We start from the raw sequence: 19,351 nt of genomic DNA on the forward strand, positions 1-19,351 counted from the left end.
GCTTTTTCAAAAATTACCGTTATAAACTGACAACACGACACAAAGTTGAATTTTCGTTTGTAAAACACAGCAAAGTTTTCTGCTTCTACATGGCAACGCTGGCGCTCAACAAATAGAACTAACAACAATTGCATCTGCAACAATTATTCAAGTTGTCATTGCTGCAGCATATCCGCAGGTAGCGCCGCACTCTAATTTGCCTTTGCCGCCGCCTGCCGCCTGCGATTGTAAGCGAGCATAAATAAGTACTTACACATGCAGCAGTGTCTCACCAGTCTCACCGATGGCTGCTGTTGCTTTTCATGTCAGCTTTCATTGTTGTTATTTGTTGCAACTTCCATTGACTCCACGACTAACAACATAATGCTCCATATGTGTTGTGTTGCGCTAAACCGTTATGTTATCTCCATTTGTTTCGCACGCTCGAACCACCACTGCACCGCCACCCGCCTGCAGCTGCCACATATGTCGCTGCGTACGCGCCCCGTGCCACAAAAGGAAGCATACGGACGCAAGCAACGATTCCGCTGCTCGTACGTTCTGCACTCGTCGCGCGCTGTTGCTGTGCTTATGTTGCGCTTGGCACTTAGCGTTGAATGTCGGTTGGTGTCGTTACACATATTTTCCCGATTTCATGCAACATTAGTGTAGCGCGCTGCAACAGCACACGAGCTAGACCACTTTAGCGCGCAGTGTTGCTGTTGTTGCACGCCACACACAAGCCAAGCGCCATTGTGTAGGGCTGGCGGGCAGCAATATTTATGCTGTTGTTTTTAAACGCATTAGGATCGTCTAACAAGCAACCGACCGACCACCCAACCGACCAACCGACTACCTTCGGCCACTTTAAAGTGGAAGCAACAGCCACGGCGACCTGATATTTGCCGGCAGCGCACGAGTAATTGAGTAGAGTGTCTGCTGCTGCAACATTTGTTGAACAAACACGTGTACAAATTGAAAGCTCACATGTACACTCCACACACAAGAAAGCTGGTGGGTGGGGCTGGCGGACGTGCTGTGCGGATAAATACTCACACCCTCTGCATGTTCCAATAAACAGCTCGGCAGCAAGCTGCACATTGTGGCGACCACTGCAACATTTTGCTGCCATTTGGCCTTTCGCTAGTCGCTGTGTGTGTGTGTGTGCGGTTGTTGGTATTTTTAATACTTATTTATTTATGTGTGTTGTTATTGTGTTGCAGCATGTTGTTTTCATTTAATTTACAGCACTCATTGCACGACTTCTGCTGTGCATTCACCTATTTGCAACATTGCCGCAAATACTTGAAGTCTACAATGTTCATATTGTCTGGACGTAACTCGGTTTAAGCAAATAAGTTTACACATATATTTTGCTTCTATTTTAAAGTTGTATGCTTCTAAATTCCTGAACTCACTAAATAAATAGTTCGAGCTTAAAGCTCTCTTAGAGGGTACATAGAGTACAAAAGTTTCGAAATTTTCATAAAAGCGTTTTCTAAACGGAACCTCCTTGCAGCCAGCGTTTAATTTGAATATTCAAAATAATTTGCAACAAATTGTCGCACGTTTGCACTTACAAATGCAGCACATGCGACGCTTAGCGGCCGATCATTTTATCAAATGGCGTGTAATTATTTATCACACACACATGAAAGAGCCTGAAAAAGCTGGCGAACAAAAACATTCAAGCGAGAAGCAATTTTGCATTCGCCGGCGGCAACTGCGTGATTGCCATGGCAATTGGTGCGCGGCATCAGCGACGGCGATGGCGATGGCGACAATGACCGCGGCGTCCGCTGTAATCACCACACTTAACCACTTGTTGTTGCTTGTTGTTGCTGTGACTCGCCTATTTCGAAGTGTTATTTTCTCTTACGCATGTTTTGAGGCCAAGCAATACAAGACTATGTTGTAATCACAACGGTAATTGTTGCTGTTATTGAGCACTCGTATAAAGTTGTTAATAACTGCCTTGACTGCCACTCCTTTAGACTTTAGCTAAGAATAAAGGAAGCTTTGAGAAAAATACTAATATTGCAAGCTTGGCAACGGCTGCGGTGTAAGCTTTCGACCAAAGATAGTCCCACATTTCATTGAGGTGACTGCCTAGTCAATCTTCTCAAGTTTTTAAAATGGGTGCACATCAATATTTGCAGACAAAAGTATTCACAGTAAACAACCAGTAATTTGAGCAGGATTGACAGCAATAAATGAGACTGAAATGATACCACCAACCCACTCAGCAGTTGTAGTCAGCTAACGTCAGTGGAGAAATAAGCAATTTGCGTGGTTCCACTTTCAGCTGCTCCTGTTTCCATCAATAATTTTCGTGGTTGTTGCGGTTTTGATTTCAGAGAAAGTAAAAGTTTTCACAAATCATCAATAAAAGAAAATTTGAGGCAAAATAATAATGAAAGATTTGGGTTCAAGAGACTCTGCTCTTCATATGAGAGAAAAAAGTTTTTTCAGCTGTGAACCAGAAACGAATCAGTTTTTATATAATATGTTCTCTAAACACCAATGTTTATCTATTCTACAAGCACAGGGCATCATTTAGCTCTGAGAAAAACAGAGATTGTTTCAACATTCGGGGCAAATTTAAATTTGGTTATAATTTAATTTAATTTATTTATCATTTAATTAGACCGCTCGCATAATGAATGCCTGTGCACCTTAATAAAAATGTTTTGCTGGGTCTCAGGTGTGTACAAATATAAAAAATTGTATATTTTAGATATAAATAGCATGACTGTACTAAATATAAAGAGCCGTCACCTGATCCACACATGTACATATGTAAGTGTGTGTGTGTGTAAAGGTCGTGAGGCGTGGCAATTGTTTCGCATGTTTGTTGTTCAAATTGTTGAGAAATTGCAACAACAACAACAATAACTAGCTAGCGTAAAAAATTGCTAAACCATCAAGCAATTATTATTGCTAATGAATGCAAACTTGTTAAATGTTGGCTAGTGAAAATTTAACAACAACAATTTGCAGCATGTAATTTTATAATTAGAGCAGCCGCTAAGTAAACGCTGGGAAAGCTGCATGCAACGTACGCGTAGAGTAAGGTCTGCGTGCGTGTGCGTACATGCGGCGACCACTTCACGCCAAGGTGAACGGCTGAACGGGTCCAACTGCGGCTTTGTTGCGTGTGGCAAGTCTGACCTTTCAAATTGGCGTTTCTTCACAGCGCACTCCTTTGTGCTCTGACTTCCCCGTGACTTTGTTTCGAGGTTAGGTTGTCAACCAAAGCACTTTAAAGAGATCTACGCTGCTGAAACCCGTTTTTCCCCCAAGTCCCTTGCCGCAACTTCGCTTTCAGAATTTTCCAATTAATTACATTTTATGTACGCAATAATTACATAACAGTTTGCATGTCGCATCCACTGCAAGCTTATCAACAACGCATGCATGCTTAACACGCACACACACACTCACATGGTTTTAGCGATTTTTCCTGTTTTTTCTTTGGCGCACTGCTGTTAATTAGTTGCCCGCGCCGTTGTCGCTCGATCACGCCTCCGGAGATGCACCGCCGGCGATAAGTGGTGCAATTTTAATTCACATTTTTTACCGTTGTTCCAGTTGTTTCAGCAAAGCGTGCCGCGGAAATGTTGTTAGAATGTGTCTGTGTGTGTCTGTTGGTAGCAGCTTAATATGCGTGCAGCTATGTACAGTTAGCGCAAGAGTCCGCATGTTCGCATGTTTTCGTTTTTTGCGTATTTTTGTGTTTCTCGTGCTTAACGCTGCCATAAAATTAGCGTGCAACAGGTGAACGGGCGAAAAAATGTGTTAAAAATCTTGAGCCATCCTCTCGGCGAGCAACGCGCCACAAGTGTAATTTTGGCAGATGACTTTGAAGTGCAGCAGCTGCAATTACAAGCAATAAGCTGCCACAAGGTTGCGACATCAACAAGCCGTAAACGGGCATGTTCGCACACAAAGTAAAAGGCAGCCGGCGGTCGGCAGCCTGCCACAGCAACAAGTCGGCAAAAAGCGGCTTCTGCCGTGAAGACACACTCATGCAGCAAAAAGAAGCAAGAAAAAAATGTAAAAACCTTAAAAGGAAGGGGCAACCAATTGCCTGGTAAACTTGTTGTCTGCTCTTCTGCCAGTGCGACAACACCCCCCTCCCTCTGCTGTCTGTGCCCACTTGTCACTTTGCGGCGCAGTGCCTGGTTGTGGCATGACCTCTTTTCTTACCCTCCTTTCGGCATGCATTTGCTCATTGCAACATCGACAGCCACCGACCACACATGCACACACACGTCAACAGCAATGCTGCAAACACCTTCGCCTTTCCTTTCCCTTCCTTTCGCTTCGCATTACACAACTCACATCCACACACGCACACATGCAGGTACTTGTAGGTGTATCTTATCTCCAGCCGGCAATCGCCACGAAGGACGTGCAGTTTTTTCGATATTCATTATTAAAGTTTTTGCTGTTGCTTTTGCATTGCGTAACAACTGGAGTACCTTGAATGGGGCTTAATGTGTCATTATGCAATACTTGCGAATGGTTAAATTGCATGCACACACCGGCGCACAAAGTGCCGTGTTTTTTTCAACTGCGGTCCAAACCCGTTCGCTGCGTTCACTTCGTGGCGCCGAGGCTGGTGACGCAGGTCAATTTTTTCTCGTCACTTTTGCCTTCTGTTGGCACAGTTTTTATCTGCTCGCACTCTCTTACGCTACTAATTAACGGTAATTAAACAATGATCATTAGGCAATAACTGGTTTGAGGTGCTCTGCCTACGTCCATTACTCGGACGATTCGTTTGTGAAGATTGCTGCTGCCATTATTAAATATCAACTGAAGAACTAGAAGATATGCCCTGCTGATGAAAACACTTAACACGTGAATTAGAACATTAGTACATAACTTTATGAAATATATTATTTAACTGTAGTCCTTTGAAAAAGCTGAAGACTAGTCTAAGATGGGCATTCTTTGCCGTTGAGTTTAGTTAAAGCTTTCAGTTCCAGAAGGCAGGTAAATGGAATCCATTTTGAGGCTGAAATATTTGGTAATTTCGCTCGCCTGAAATGTCGCAATTTTAGCACAAAATTATTTCCTCAAAACGCACATTTACAATTGCACTTTTTGCTTCGCGAAATCAATTAAATGCAAATAGATTTAGTGGCGAACCGCATTTTAGAATAATCGAGGGCATTAATGGAAATTGAATTCGCACAAAAAGTTAGGCAATAGAAAGGAGCAAAAAAGCGAGCAACATTAAGGTTGTTCATATGTACACATACGTATGCACTTGTGTGTGTGTGTGTGTAGTCTTAATACAAATAAATATTTTTGCTAGAAATTTCAAGTTTTTCGCTCGATTAAATTAAGCGAAGGCAATCAGCAATGTGGCACACTGTAACGGGATTGTTCAAACAAACAGCGTAAACGCCGTAGTAGCGTGTTGCATCAACACACACATGCATACAGGAGCACAGGCTCTTCAATAGATATTTGTTCGAGTGACTAGAAGCGTGTTTTACGCCGCAGGGCTGCCTTGCGCCCGCATTCGGCTGCCTGATGAGCGATAACCTAATTGCGAAACCGCAAAAGTGTGGCAACGCTCATCATGCACACTTTAAACGCGTGCGCCAGCAATTCGTATGTACCGTTGCGCTGAAGTTGGCAAATGCTGCTGGCTAGCGGTAAAACAACTAAACGCTACTCAATCCAACCAACATTTGACTGATTGCCAACAAAACAAACAGCCAACAAATGAAACATAAACATGAAGGCAACAACAAAAACAACAACAACCAGCACTCGCTTGCCACACCAACTGGGCGCGGGATAGGAGGGGGGAGTAGCAGTCAGTGGCTATTTGCGGGCAGTTCCCACTTCCATGTGCTCTTGTCTATGCCTATGTGTGTGGGTGTGAGAGTGTGCTCGCTGAAAAAACAACACAAACAATTGCTGCAACAGCAAATAAACTCGAGAAAAATAGAAATAATTGTGTTTGCTGGCACATTTGATCAAAAGTTAAAGGCTTAGTTAGCGACCGCAGAAACGAACGGCCAAACCGGCGGCAAATAGAGGCGTAAATAGTCGCAGCAGGCGTCAAGATGGACGGACGAAGCGGAAAAGTTATATCTGAAAATCCACCAGAACAAAAACCTGTAAACTAAATTGACTTCCGTTGAAATTGACAAACCATTGCACTTGTGCATTGACGAAGAAATTACCGTTAACCCGCCAGCTTATGCGCTCTTAATATTTCTCAATAAGTAAACTGCCTTCTTGTGCTTTCGGGGGTCTCCGCCGGTGAAGGCGGAAGTTTTTGCGCAAAATTGAAGCGCGTCAAGGTTTCCATTGTCATCCTTGGTTAAATACCTGCCAAAATGAGTTTGCTTCACAACAAGTGCAACAGCAACAACCACTTGGCAAGTTCGCAAGCTGTTTGCAACACTCGCTGGCGTGGCCATCAAACCGTTAGACCGTCAATTGAACAAACCGACCACCAGCGGTTGCAGTGGTATTTTCTGATTTACAGTTACTATTTGTTTACACTCCCACTGTACGGTATTTTTTCGGTTTGTTGTTTTAATTTTTGTTATTGTTGGTTTGCGGTTTTTGTTTATGTTGGCTAACTGACAAGCGGCCACAAAAGACTGCCACTAAAACACACACCAGCCGCGCAGCGCACACTGCGGCAGGGGCGCGTTGCATGCAACGGACAGGCGGGCAGCGCTATTAAATTGCAAAAGTGACTGTATTGCAAACAGTTGTTGTTGTTATTGCTACCCTCCCCGGCTATTAATATTGAACACACTTTGATGCTGCCATTATAATTTATTTATTTATTTTGTTTTTTCTCCACTTTGTATTTATTTGCGTCGTGTTTGCTCTTGCTTTTGGCGGAATTTTAATTAAATATTTTCAGTGAAAGCAATTTAATTGTAACGAAAATCAGCGTGATAGTGCCGCCGCACAGCCATGCATGCTGATATATGGGAAATATGGGAAATAAAGGCGCCACTTGCCACGCGCCACGCTTGCCACATGCAATATGACACATACTAGCGGACGCGGTGATAAATATTTGCGTTCTGCGAGTATCGGCGGCGCTGCGGGGCTAACGGAAATTCGGGTTGTTAAATTTCGTGTTTTAGTGTTCGCAAATGCTTTAAAAACACTGTGGATATTTTAGAAAATGACAACGAGCATTTAATTTTTTTTCCAATAATTTCTTGAAATTCCAGTGATTATTGAAAAATTGTCTCTGCACAAGCATTTTCGAATCCTAAATAAAACTGATTTGTTTGGGAAACAAATTTGAAAAAAAAATGTTGCATCAAAATATAATTTCCCAAATTTTATCGCGAAATTTTGCATTTTGAGCGCAGCGCGTTGCACAATTGTCGTGGCACACAGCTACAGTGCAGCGCTTACGCAGCGCTGGGCCGCCAATGGCAAACAATTCAATCACCTGGCGGAAATTTTCGAATTTGCAGAGTTCAGTTGCTGCTGCCGGCAGATGCGCGTGGCATGCAATTCCATTTTAGTTGCTTATCTTAAAACAACGCCATTAAAATTGCATTACACATTGATTACTACCGACGCATTTGTGTGCGAGTGTGTGTGGGTGCGCGGGTAGTGGAAAAGCACTGTCAGCCATGCCCTGCCACATAAACAAACATAAATATGCCAGTCGTCTATGGAAACGACAGCCCAACTGATGGGTTTATGTGTGCCACAAATTACAATGTTGCCTCATTTTCCACACATACAATCCACACACACACACAATGCATTACCAGCAATTGGCAAATTGGTTGCATCAACAAGCACTCACTTTGCCACCAACTTTGATAAATATATTCATTATTGCAACACGAAGCTATGGGAAGAAGAGAGAGAGAGCCTACTTCGTGGCTTTGTTCCGCTTTTCCTCTTTGAAAACAACATTTTATGCGTTTTTGTTATTGTTGCTACTTAGTTAGTGGCTAGTTTACTCTTAGTTTTCATGATTTTTCCAATCGTTGCTAATTATTTGTTTCATTTTACTTTCTTTTTTGCAGCCGTTGCTCAGGATAACTTCAAGTGTCCCGATGACTTCGGTTTCTACCCACACGACGTTTCTTGCGACAAATACTGGAAATGCGACAACAATGTTGCGGAGTTGAAGACCTGCGGCAATGGTCTCGCTTTCGATGCCTCAGACCCGAAATTCCTGACGGAGAACTGCGACTACTTGCATAATGTGGATTGCGGCGATCGCTCTCAGTTGGGTGAGTCAACATTTCATACCTTCGGAAAACTTTATATATATTAATATTCTATCTGCCGTAGAACCACCAATTTCGACCCCACACTGCTCCCGCTTGTACGGTATCTTCCCCGATGAGAACAAATGCGATGTCTTCTGGAACTGTTGGAACGGCGAACCATCCAGATACCAGTGCTCTCCCGGTCTTGCCTACGATCGTGATGCCCGTGTGTGCATGTGGGCCGATCAAGTGCCAGAATGCAAAAACGAAGGTAAGTTACTCTAAACTGAGCTTCAGCTCGCTCTCCTTATGGCACTAAAAATTTCTTTTTTGTTGCTGTAGAAGTCGCCAACGGTTTCAGTTGCCCCGCCGCCGGCGAACTTGCCAACGCTGGTTCCTTCTCGAGACACGCTCACCCCGAGGACTGCCGCAAGTACTACATCTGCTTGGAGGGTGTTGCTCGTGAATACGGTTGCCCCATTGGCACAGTTTTCAAAATTGGCGATTCTGATGGCAGTGGCAACTGCGAAGACCCAGAGGATGTTCCCGGATGGTGAGTAGTAAAGCTAATGCTAAATTTCGGCTTTAGTTTGTTTGCATGTAATGAGGCTAATAATCTTTAGTAGCATTTACTAACAATATTAACGGTATCTTTTTCAATTGACATACTAACTTTCACACTATATCCCCTGGCTTTTTATATCAGCCTAACCTAATTTAAAGAGGCTTTGGGTGGTCTCCTACCTAAGTCTTTTCTTAAACTGCACTGACATTATTTGTTTCCTCGCTTTCCTCTACTCATAAGACTTTGCACGACTCAGTTTCCCTACATACAACATATTTTTTAAGTTTTCGTTTCGCGAGATATCCTCTAACCCGTTTTACCTTTTCTACCATCTCCACATTATACAATTACAGCGAAGACTACTACGGCGATTTGGACTTGAAGAGCATCCGCAAAAGTGAACTCTTAGCTGGATTGAATAGCGAAGGTCGCACAAAGAACGCACCAAAAACCAAAGCAGCCGCTGCTTCCTCCTAAAAAACTCTAAAAAAATCTCTCCCACGCAATTTTCGTGAAACTCTGACTTTGTCCCCACTTTCTCACACATGCACACACAAAAGAGATGTATATTCACCTTGTACTTCATAAATTCTTCCACACAGCGATGCGCCGAAGCTTTCGACTGTACTTTTCCTCCCACAAAATTTTTTTCGCTATCTCACCTACGGGCAGCTACATTTCTCTTTGAGAGGGATGCTGCCCCTTCTGTGGCGATTTTCACACCGAAATCATGAACAAGCTTTGAAACATTCACTTTATTTATATAGAAACTCCATTTTTGCTTGGAAAATCCCAAAATATTAATCATGGTTTGAAAAAAATTCAAAAGAGCGAATAAGTAGTTAAAAATCGGTAAGCGTTTCACTCTTTCTGAGGGAGAAATGCTGAGCTTTTAAAGATATCACTTCTTTTTGGAGGAATAATGACTTGGCCGGTGAAATTAAATCGTTGAAGGTGAAATAACAAAAGTTACATGAATAAGAAGAAGTTGAGTGTAATCTGAAATTGTCGCGTTAATTTTAGAGATTTTGTACGTTTAAGTGATTATTGATTGTAAGTTTATAATTTTATTATATAAAGAGAAAAGAAAAAGAATGAAAAACCTAAAATAAAAAAAAAATAAATAAAATAAATACAAACTCTGTTTTCATCTAGAACGGCAATCGAAACAAAGGTAATGAAACATTTAGCTGCGAAGGCTCCCAATCGCCAAATCTTGTTTAAAATTTCTCATTTCATTTCAGTCTGTAAATAAAGCATAAATAAAGTAAATAGCATGACTGTATATACATATGCCTAAAGCAACCCTGTAAAGTTACGATTTCTTCCCATAAATAGCTCAGTCGTTTTAAATAACTTCTCAGCCCCGGAAAATTTAAAAAAATTAATGAATCATTTTTACTCTCCAAAGATTATGTACATAAATGCGATGCTCGAACACTTGAACTCTCTTCCAAAAAAACAAAAAAAAAAAATACAATAACTTCACCCTTCTCAGATGAACACCTGTCTACATACTTCAAACTCTTTACATCAGATTTTCCATCCCACTTGTAGTTACTGTCTAACATTTGCTCAGAATTGTTCAAACGAAATCCATGATAATTTTTGTCAATATTCTCTAACTCTATGTGTATTTATGTTTATACGTATGCTCTTGAAATTAATGTCTCTAACCCGTCCTTTTGTCTAAAAAATATAACTAATTTTGTGTTTATTTGTATATTTGCAACTACATGTGTGTTCTCATCTCTAAGTAACTACTTTTTAACAATATATGAAATATTTTCTCTTTGGTGAAGTATAAAGTAACAAAAATATGAACTATACTTATATATTATTCTTCTTACAAACAGACCAAGGGCTCTAGGGTAGATCTAGAGTGATGTTTTGTTTTTGATAACTCTCTCTCTCTCTTGTATATATATGTGCTATAACACCCATATACTATATTGAAATATTCTCTTCATTTGGTCAAATTTCAAAATTATTATTCCAAATTCGTAGGACAACCTGGGCGTTTCTTTTGTCCAAAAATTTTCGAAGAATAAGTCCAATAAGCTCGTTTAATATTTTTTGAGTCTCAGATATTTTGATAAACTACCATTTGTCTTTTTCTTCTTCTTCATTATTGGCATAGACACCGCCTACGCGATTATAGCCGAGTTTACAACAGCGCGCCAGTCGTTGTGCTTTTTTGCTGTTTGGAGCCTATTGGAGACCAAGGTAGTCAGCTCCTTCCCCACATGGTTTTCCAGCGGAGTGGAGGGTTTCCTCTTTCACTGCTTCAACCGGCGGGTATTGCGTCGAATACTTTTAGAGCTACAAAATTTTCATTCATTCGGACGGCATGACCATGAACGTCGTCGTTTATTTCGTACAACTTATCGTTCCTTCGATCGATGCCAATGCGAACAGGACCATAAATCTTTCGCAGAACCAGCTGCAGCACCACGTGGAAGTACGGAATGATGATTTCTTCGAGAGAGGACATTAATTCTCAATTGCCTACTCAGTCCGAAGTAGCACCGGTTTGCAAGAGTTATTCTGCGTTGTATTTCAATGAGTGTCAACTGTAACATGACCATTTGCTTCGCTTCCTTATCCAGTGTGGAGGAAGCAGTACTAACGGTGCGGTTGTTGGGACCAATGATGTCAATATCATTGGAGTACGCCAGCAGCTGTACACCCTTATAGAAGATGGTACCTTCTCTGTATAGTTCTGCAGCTCGAATTGTTTTCTCTTGAAGTAGAATGAAAAAGTCGCATTATAGGGAGTCGCCTTGTTTGCAACTTCGTGTGGTATCGAATGCCTTGAAGAGACCCATCCCTATCGGAGCTTTTTGTTTTGCGGAGATACCAAATTCAGACATGGCGGCATAAAGACAGTTCCTTTTCGTGATGTCAAAAGCAGGTTTGAAATTGAATCGACGAAGATACAGTTTTCACGGGTCTTTTCGAAGATTTGGTGCATAGTGAATAACTGGTCAGTTGTTGATTTGCCACCACACTGATAAGGCCCAATCAGTTTGTTGATGGTGTCTTTTAATCTTTCACACAATACGCTCGATAGAACCTTAAATGAAATGTTAAGAAGGCTTATTCCACGACAGTTGGCGCAGATTCTGGTGTCTTCCTTTTTGTGGATTGGTTCCAGTCCTTTGGCATGTTTTCATGTCTTCCATATTCTACAAAGAAGCTAATACAAACTCCATATCAGTTCGTCCATTTGTAGTCGTTCAAATACATTGTCGTCGATAGCAGCACCTTTCTGATTTCGGGTGAGTTTATTCTCTTCGAACCAATGGACAATTGAAGGGATCTGCCTTTAGCTGAAATGAGGGTGCTTAAGCGTATTCACACTTCCTCCGAACAACATTGATCAACAGCTAAACGGTTTAGAATAAATAAGTTTTCCGAATAAATAAAATCACAAACGAAATGTGTTCTCTGATTTTTTCAAAACGTGCTCTCTTGCATGTATGTGTTGTGGTAGTGTGCTTAACCGCTATGTTTGGCTCTGAAACTGCCAAGCTAGATGAAAAGTAATAAATGCAAACCTGCAGTTAGTTTCCACAGCTGAAAGTAATCACAATTACCCTGCATTACTTAAATAAACATTTGTGTGCTTTTCGACAAAAAGAGAAAGCACGAGTAATGTGTAAAAAGCTAAAGGCTGAGAGCAGCCTGAAATCTGATTGCACTTTTGCCTGATGCTTAAGTTAATAGAAAGTTAATGTTGACGCAATAAAAAGTCATGAGGCATGAAAACCACAGGCGACGCAGCGCTGTTAAGGCACCGAACTATTATAAAGTGTAGTAAACAACTGCACAAATAAAAGCACCGGCATCGCAAAACCAACAACAAACAACCGTTGTTGCGTGCACATGTATGTGTGTGTGTGAGCAAAGGCGAAAAACGCATTGCGCTAAGCATAAAGCTCAAAGCAAAGTGACACACGAACAACAGAAACACAAATAGCAACACAGCCACACACACACACGCACGCACACATGCAGATGGAGCAAGAGCAGTAGCCGGAGCAGGAGCGTGGCATTTGCAAAGGACTGCGAATGAGGTTAAAAAGTGTTTATGTTTAGTCACAATTAAAAGTTAAATTCGCTTTGTGTGTTCGCATGCAAATAAGCAGTGCAAATGAACGGTTGAAGGGGCAAGAGCGGCACGAGAGGGGAAGGGCAGCTGTCGACAGGAAAGCAGCAAAGTGTAACCACATTCTTCTATTTGCAATGCATTTATTGTCGGTCTGTTGTCGGTGGCTGGCTGGCGACGGTTGAGCCGGTGGCTTGCCAGTTGCTTAGTTGACTGGTCGGTGGAGTAGTTGTGAGGCTAATGTGGCAACACTGGCTGTTGTGTTCAGCTCGTACAATTATTAGCAGATTTACCCAGGAAAATAAATGGCAAAACCCGCGTATATATGTAGGTTCGTAAGCGGTGCGGGGTTAGATGGCCATGCAGCAAGTAGGAGCGAAAAAATGGCTCTGCGAAGTACAAAGAAGAACGCTGCGTGAATAAACGCAGACAAAGTGTAATTGCACGCAATTTCTTTCGCACTAACATAATTTAGCCAAGAGAATAAGGAGGATGTGTTCTCTACTTTCGGCAGCGCTAAAAACAGCCACACAAAGAATTCTACAAAAAACGAACGACGCAGAAAATGTCAAAATGGCAAATGTGTGCTAAACGTGGAAGGCACAGAGTTGGCCGCAAAGTCCAAATTTATCTGACCACTTTTGACATTAATTATTTTTAATTGTGTTAGCAAAGTGCACAAAACCTATTATCTTAACTTGAGAATAACAATGCAAATAGAAATTAGGTGCAGATCACAAGAGGGCGTAGACTTACCGACTTATAGATGCCAGGCTTTTGGCTGGGGTCTTTACACTAAGACCTCGTCATCGATAGTTTTGAGTTCTTAGAATAATTTCTGTTTATTCCATTCGACCAGGCGCTTCTAAGTTTTGAACCTAAATATTTATAATGAGAGATTCTTAAGAGTAGTCGAAAGATTACGCTACTTTCTTAAATCGATGGTATTGGAACACGATGCTTTCGTGGGTGCATGAGACACTCATTGCCCCGACACTCACTGAAGGCTGCCTCTCAAGTGCTTGCGTTCTTAGTAAGTAGACTTCCCGAAGCACTTTCGCAACATTTTCAATGATACTATCGAAGCAAAAACCGTGTTCCAAATGCTTAAGTCATATAAGGAAAGCCAGAATACGCAAATATTGTCATATTCATTAAAATTTCTCACAAAAATCCAAATCCAAAAAGGTTCGAAATAAAGTCATACACTTTCCAATATTTTCTAAATTCTGGAGATGCGCATTGGGCCCACATACTATGAATGTGTATTGTATTTGTAAATATTCATGTAATGCCACCTAAAGTCAACATGTTGTTCACCGATGTGCACAGACACTCGCTGTTTTAATAAAAGAGAAGACGAGAAATGTCAAAGTCAGAGAAAAATATCCAGCTAATTCCACAAAGCTGACTACAAATCAGCACATACATACCGAACAACAATAACAACTAAGCAACAAAAACAACAAGAGAGGCAACAGCCAGCTTGACCTGAAAGGGATTTCATGTGCACGTTTTCAAGGCTCCGTTACGTCCACTCTGACAGCTGAAATCTTCAGCGCCAACTTTATACAGCTGTCATGTTGGCTTTAACGACTAGAAGCGCCCTATCTACACACATGTATCCTTGTATGTGTGTATGAGCGCGTGCAACTCATGTCCTTGGAGCTTCATAGTCAATCTGCGAAGCCGCTGGCGAGTGAAAGCAACAACAAGCAGCTTTTTGTTTTGTTGCTGCTCTTGCGCACTCATATTTTCAGAGAAAATCTGCTTTCATTCGTTTACCGTTAGTTTTGTTATAGCAACTGTTGTTGTTGCTATTGTCAAGTCTTGCGCCAAGCGCTCTCTTTACTGCGTTCGCAACAAGACGGTCTCGCTTTGGTCAATTTAATTTAATTGAATTTTATTTAATATATTTTGCGCTGGACAATTTTGTTGCCGCGAACTGCTCGCACCCTGTAGGAAAAGCACTGCCTTTAGGTTTTGTTGTACTTACGTGTTTAAGAATAAAAAATAGAGTGAACTTCAAGGAAAATTTTTTAACTGCCAACTATTAAGTGAAACTTATTTTTTTCTGGCAAAAAATTTATTGATGTTAGTAAATTTTTGGACTTTTATGAGAATTTGGTTTAATGAACAATTTATCGTAAACTGTTTTCATTCCATCCTAAGTAAAAAGGAGAGTAAGATATTATAAGAAAATCATTTGTCAAAGTCAGTTAGCCAGTTCAGTTTCTATATCCCGTGTGGCCATTTAATCAAATATGTATATGGAAATTTGTTTATTGACATATCGCAGTCCCTCAGTCTGAAAGCTTCAGAAACTTTGACTTATGGGCTGGACTACTTTCTGTAAGGCATTCTGTGATTTTCCCTTACATAAATTTCAGATTTTTGCTCCGACTTCTTACAACTACTTCGTATTACTCCTCGCGATATGTTTACATTTCCCTTCTTCCCAGGGCTTAAGTATCATCGAAATTCCTCTTGTGCTTGTCATACTGGAATGTAGAATAAACATATGCGCCACGTGTCCAACGGCAGCATTCTTGTGCATCAAATAAAGCAACAGAAAAATATGAGAGTATTATTTCAGCCATTTTAAGTACTCGGTAAATTGGCTTGCCTTCACCATATTGCAATGTGTCTCAATATTTTTCAAATAGCTCGTGCTTTCACATTTCTAATTTTTATTTAGCGATGTTGATGTTCACTTTTCGGCGATTTTTCTTAACTCAGGTCTTCCTTAACACTTTCAAAAATGCATTCCTTTACCTTCCTGTCTATCGCCTTGTTAAAAACAAATTATCCTGTTGTGCTGCTTTCATGTTTGCTTTTTTTCGTATTTTCAGTAAAATTTTCTTTTTCGAAAATTTCTGGAGCATGTCTCACTACTCTGTATGACCCTGAGTTTTTATTCTAATATTCACTTACACATGCCATTTGCTCGGCATGGTCTAGGGTCGGTCAACGAATTGTAGCATTGCTTAGCATTCGCGCTTCTTTGTCACTTTAACAGTTATGGCAAGCATTAAAGAATCGCCTGGTTAGTAAGGGACATGATTACGTGGGGTTATTCTTCAATTTATATCGGTTTACTTGAACGTATTTCACTCAACTAGTGTCCAATCTAACGAAGAGATAGGCGTTAACGCTTTGACATCTGTTTTCAGGGATCGTATTCAATATTCAATTGCCTCACTTCCTTTTCTCATTAAGAACTAAAGATTTTCAAGGCAACGTTAGTCATTTTGTGACTTGCTGTTAGGGGTTAGGAGGAATGCAAATGATATTGCCATCTCCAATTGCATACATTCTAGCAATCTCTCATTAATAGTTATATGTGACATCTTCATGTATTTGTAAGCCTCAGAACGCATTGTCTTTAATGCTCTTAGCATTGTGACTAAGCAAAAGCTTTTTAGCAAAGCTTTTATTCCTAAAATTTCTTTATTACTCTAATCAAAACGAATATCCTTCCATAATTCCTTTGTAACTAATAAATATTCATTAGTATTCGTAACTTTGTGTAGTTGCATGTATTTTGTTGCAATACTCCTAATATTTTTAAAACAAAATGTGTATATACAAAGCAAAGATAGTCTGTAAGCGGAAGAGATGCGTATGAAGCCAAAAAAGTGCTAAGTAACGGATTCAAACCACTAACGGAAATTGCAATTAAAGTCAAGCAAAATGAAAAATTCTATGCCAACGAATAAAAATTAAATTAAACTAATTAAAGCGAATCAACAAAGAAATGGTCAGAAGTGAAAAAAAGAGCCACAAAAAAAAAAAAAAATAAAAATAAAAGAAAGAAAAAAGCCAAGATAATAAAGAATAAAACCTTTTCCCCTTTGTTTATTCAATGTTTTCTTTCCACATTTTTATAGCGAGGATTACTATGGTGATGTAGATCTGAAGGCTCTGAAAAAATTGGGCTATTAAAGAGCCCAAAGCGGCCGTCGGAAGGGTGAGGCTGTGCTCAGTGACGACCAAAAGAGATTAAGTGCAAAGTAACGGGCTCGTAACGGAGAAAGAGAGGAAGTGGAGGAGGAAGATGTATGTGTGGGAGGGAAAGATAGCATTGCCGAAAAACGTAGAATGAACCATTTAGAAATGCAGCGAAATTAACAAACACAAACACAGATGCAAACAGGCAGACACGCGGGCTCACGGGCTCACGGTCGCTTCGCAATCAACACAAAGTCACACGCTTCTAAGACTGAGTTACAACAATAACAGCAACGGACAACAAATTCGTCACCACAGTACTCCGCAAAGGATTTCCATTTAAATTGCCGCCACTGAGACAAATAAAATGCACAAAGAAGCTTCGCCTCCATACAGTCTGCCAAAGTGGAAGCCAGCAGCTGAGAACTCATACTACAACTGTGTGTGTGTGGGTGTGTGCGGTCCACCGTTAATGCATATGAGCTTATGCTTGTGTGTTCATGCGCTTAAGTGCGTCTGTGTATGTAAATGCAATAATAAGCAGAGCAATAAACGATCGCATTTAATTTGTCATTAGCCACACCACATGCAGCTTTCCGATATTTATTGCTAATACTTTGATAGCAGCATGTTAATTTATTAATTAAAATCACACCCTCCAACTGCACTCGGTCCAAATGCACAAGCACCGCACACACACACCACGACACCCACTTGCCAACACAGCGAGTGCGAAGCTCAAATCTAACGGTCACGTACTAATAAATGCTCAAATTCCTAAATTCTGTTAGATAAAGCGTGTGCGCACACACTCACCCACACACACAAACACTTTAAATAGCAAATAAGCGTTCTAATACACATATCTATATACAGATATGTATGTATTGTATGCATGGTATATAATCTGTATAAATTCTATTATATTGTACATTAGTGTATATATGTACTCTTAAGTGTTGATAAATGGCAGGATCAGTGCAACAGAGTCAATATAATTTAGTATTTCGTATTTAAGTTATGAATAAATCGAGAATAAATGTGAAAGCAATTTATAAACACATAAAATTAATTTTCTACATTCGGAAAATGAATACCAAAGGTGAGAGAGTCACTGAGTGAGCGAAATCTTTAAATTGATGATAATTTTTCTACAGCTGGGAGGGCCTTTAAGGTACAAGTAACTAAATATTTGTTTTTAGTTCTCGAATATTTGTTTAAATCCCTTGAATTGCTATGGATATGGTGGAGAGAGTGGGGAGAGAACGGCACTGGCAATAGGCAACAGGAAATTACCATGGGGAGGTTATAATCTAGCAAGATTTAGAGATATCATTAACTTCCCGCTAGACAAATTCCGTCTCTTTGCGCGCTCTATACTGAGCACTGTAGGCTCAAGAAACGCTTGTTAAACATGAATGTAGTCTCCTGTGGGGTTTAGCAACATGGACCCAGAATCACCAGAACCTCCAAAAGACCTAATTCTAGATTGCTCAACAATTTTTGGAAGCAGGCTTCAGGCCCTTGGATCCATCCACTTAGACAGGGATCTCATGACTTCAATCGCGCCCAGCAAGCTCCTAGAATTGTTAAAAAATGTTATATAGGAGAGGGACAATAGACCATAAATCGCTGTGCAAAACCTCAATTATTTTCTATCTATATATCTAAAATTGCTATTACGAGTATACAAATATACATATTTAAGCTTCTAAAATCATTCCCACATTATACTTGTATAACGCGACTGCGTGTGGCTGCCGGTTGGAACTGCTCAGTTATTCTGCGAGAAATGTTTAAAGTTTAATACTATCATTCTATAAGAAGAAAGTATGTACATGTAGATATACAATTATCAAATAAAATAACTTTTAATAAGATCAATCGGAATACATTAAAATTGCTTGAAACTATAGTGATTCGACCTAAACCATTTTTTGGAGATTGCACCATTGACTTAGGCAATAACCCATGCAGAGTTTGGTGAAAATACCTTATCAAATGAAAAAGCTCTCCATACACGCATTTAATTAGGATCATTCAGCTTATATGGCAGCTATATGCTATAATGGTTTGACATCGCCCATTCTGACAAATGAGCAGATTTTTGGTGAGAAAAACACGGGTGCAAAACTTCAGATCGATATCTCTAAAACTGAGCGACTGTAAAATATGTTTACTGTAATAAACTTCAAGGCAAACATCAGACAAATTACTCAAAAAGAGCATAAATAAAAAATCAAAATTGTAAATTCGAATGAATGGATAGTTTCAATGTTCTTAACAGACACAAGTTATAGAATAATGCAAAATGATAATTCAAACACACACGAGGAATTTATTATCGCTCATGGAAGGCGCACTCATGTATGCACACGATAAAGCCAAGGCATGAAAAGGCAAATAATAACTGTTCATATCATAAAATAATGGAAATAAACACTTGATGCACAAACTTATTGTGCTGTGAGGGCTTATGTATACGGGTCTAGTTGCAGTCTTTGTTTGCTT

The 19,351-nt window shown here is 40.3% G+C and overlaps 1 protein-coding gene across 2 annotated transcripts in view; it reads left to right on the forward strand.

Annotated features, from left to right (window-relative positions):
- LOC105232493 (protein obstructor-E) overlaps positions 1-17,275 on the forward strand; it is a 30,294-nt gene extending 13,019 nt beyond the window's left edge. Inside the window, exons 2-5 of one of the 2 annotated variants that reach the window (XM_011214177.4) lie at positions 8,025-8,234; positions 8,296-8,484; positions 8,556-8,766; positions 16,780-17,275. In XM_011214177.4, coding sequence (XP_011212479.1) covers positions 8,025-8,234; positions 8,296-8,484; positions 8,556-8,766; positions 16,780-16,834 — 665 coding nt within the window. In that variant the 3' untranslated portion in view covers positions 16,835-17,275. Of the gene's footprint in view, positions 1-8,024; positions 8,235-8,295; positions 8,485-8,555; positions 8,767-9,131; positions 9,907-16,779 lie in introns of those variants that run through there. The other variant, XM_011214176.3, reaches the window with a different exon arrangement.
- The last annotated feature ends 2,076 nt before the right edge of the window (positions 17,276-19,351 follow it).

This window comes from Bactrocera dorsalis, chromosome 2 (assembly GCF_023373825.1).
Source record: "Bactrocera dorsalis isolate Fly_Bdor chromosome 2, ASM2337382v1, whole genome shotgun sequence".
Taxonomy (NCBI): Eukaryota; Metazoa; Arthropoda; class Insecta; order Diptera; family Tephritidae; genus Bactrocera; species Bactrocera dorsalis.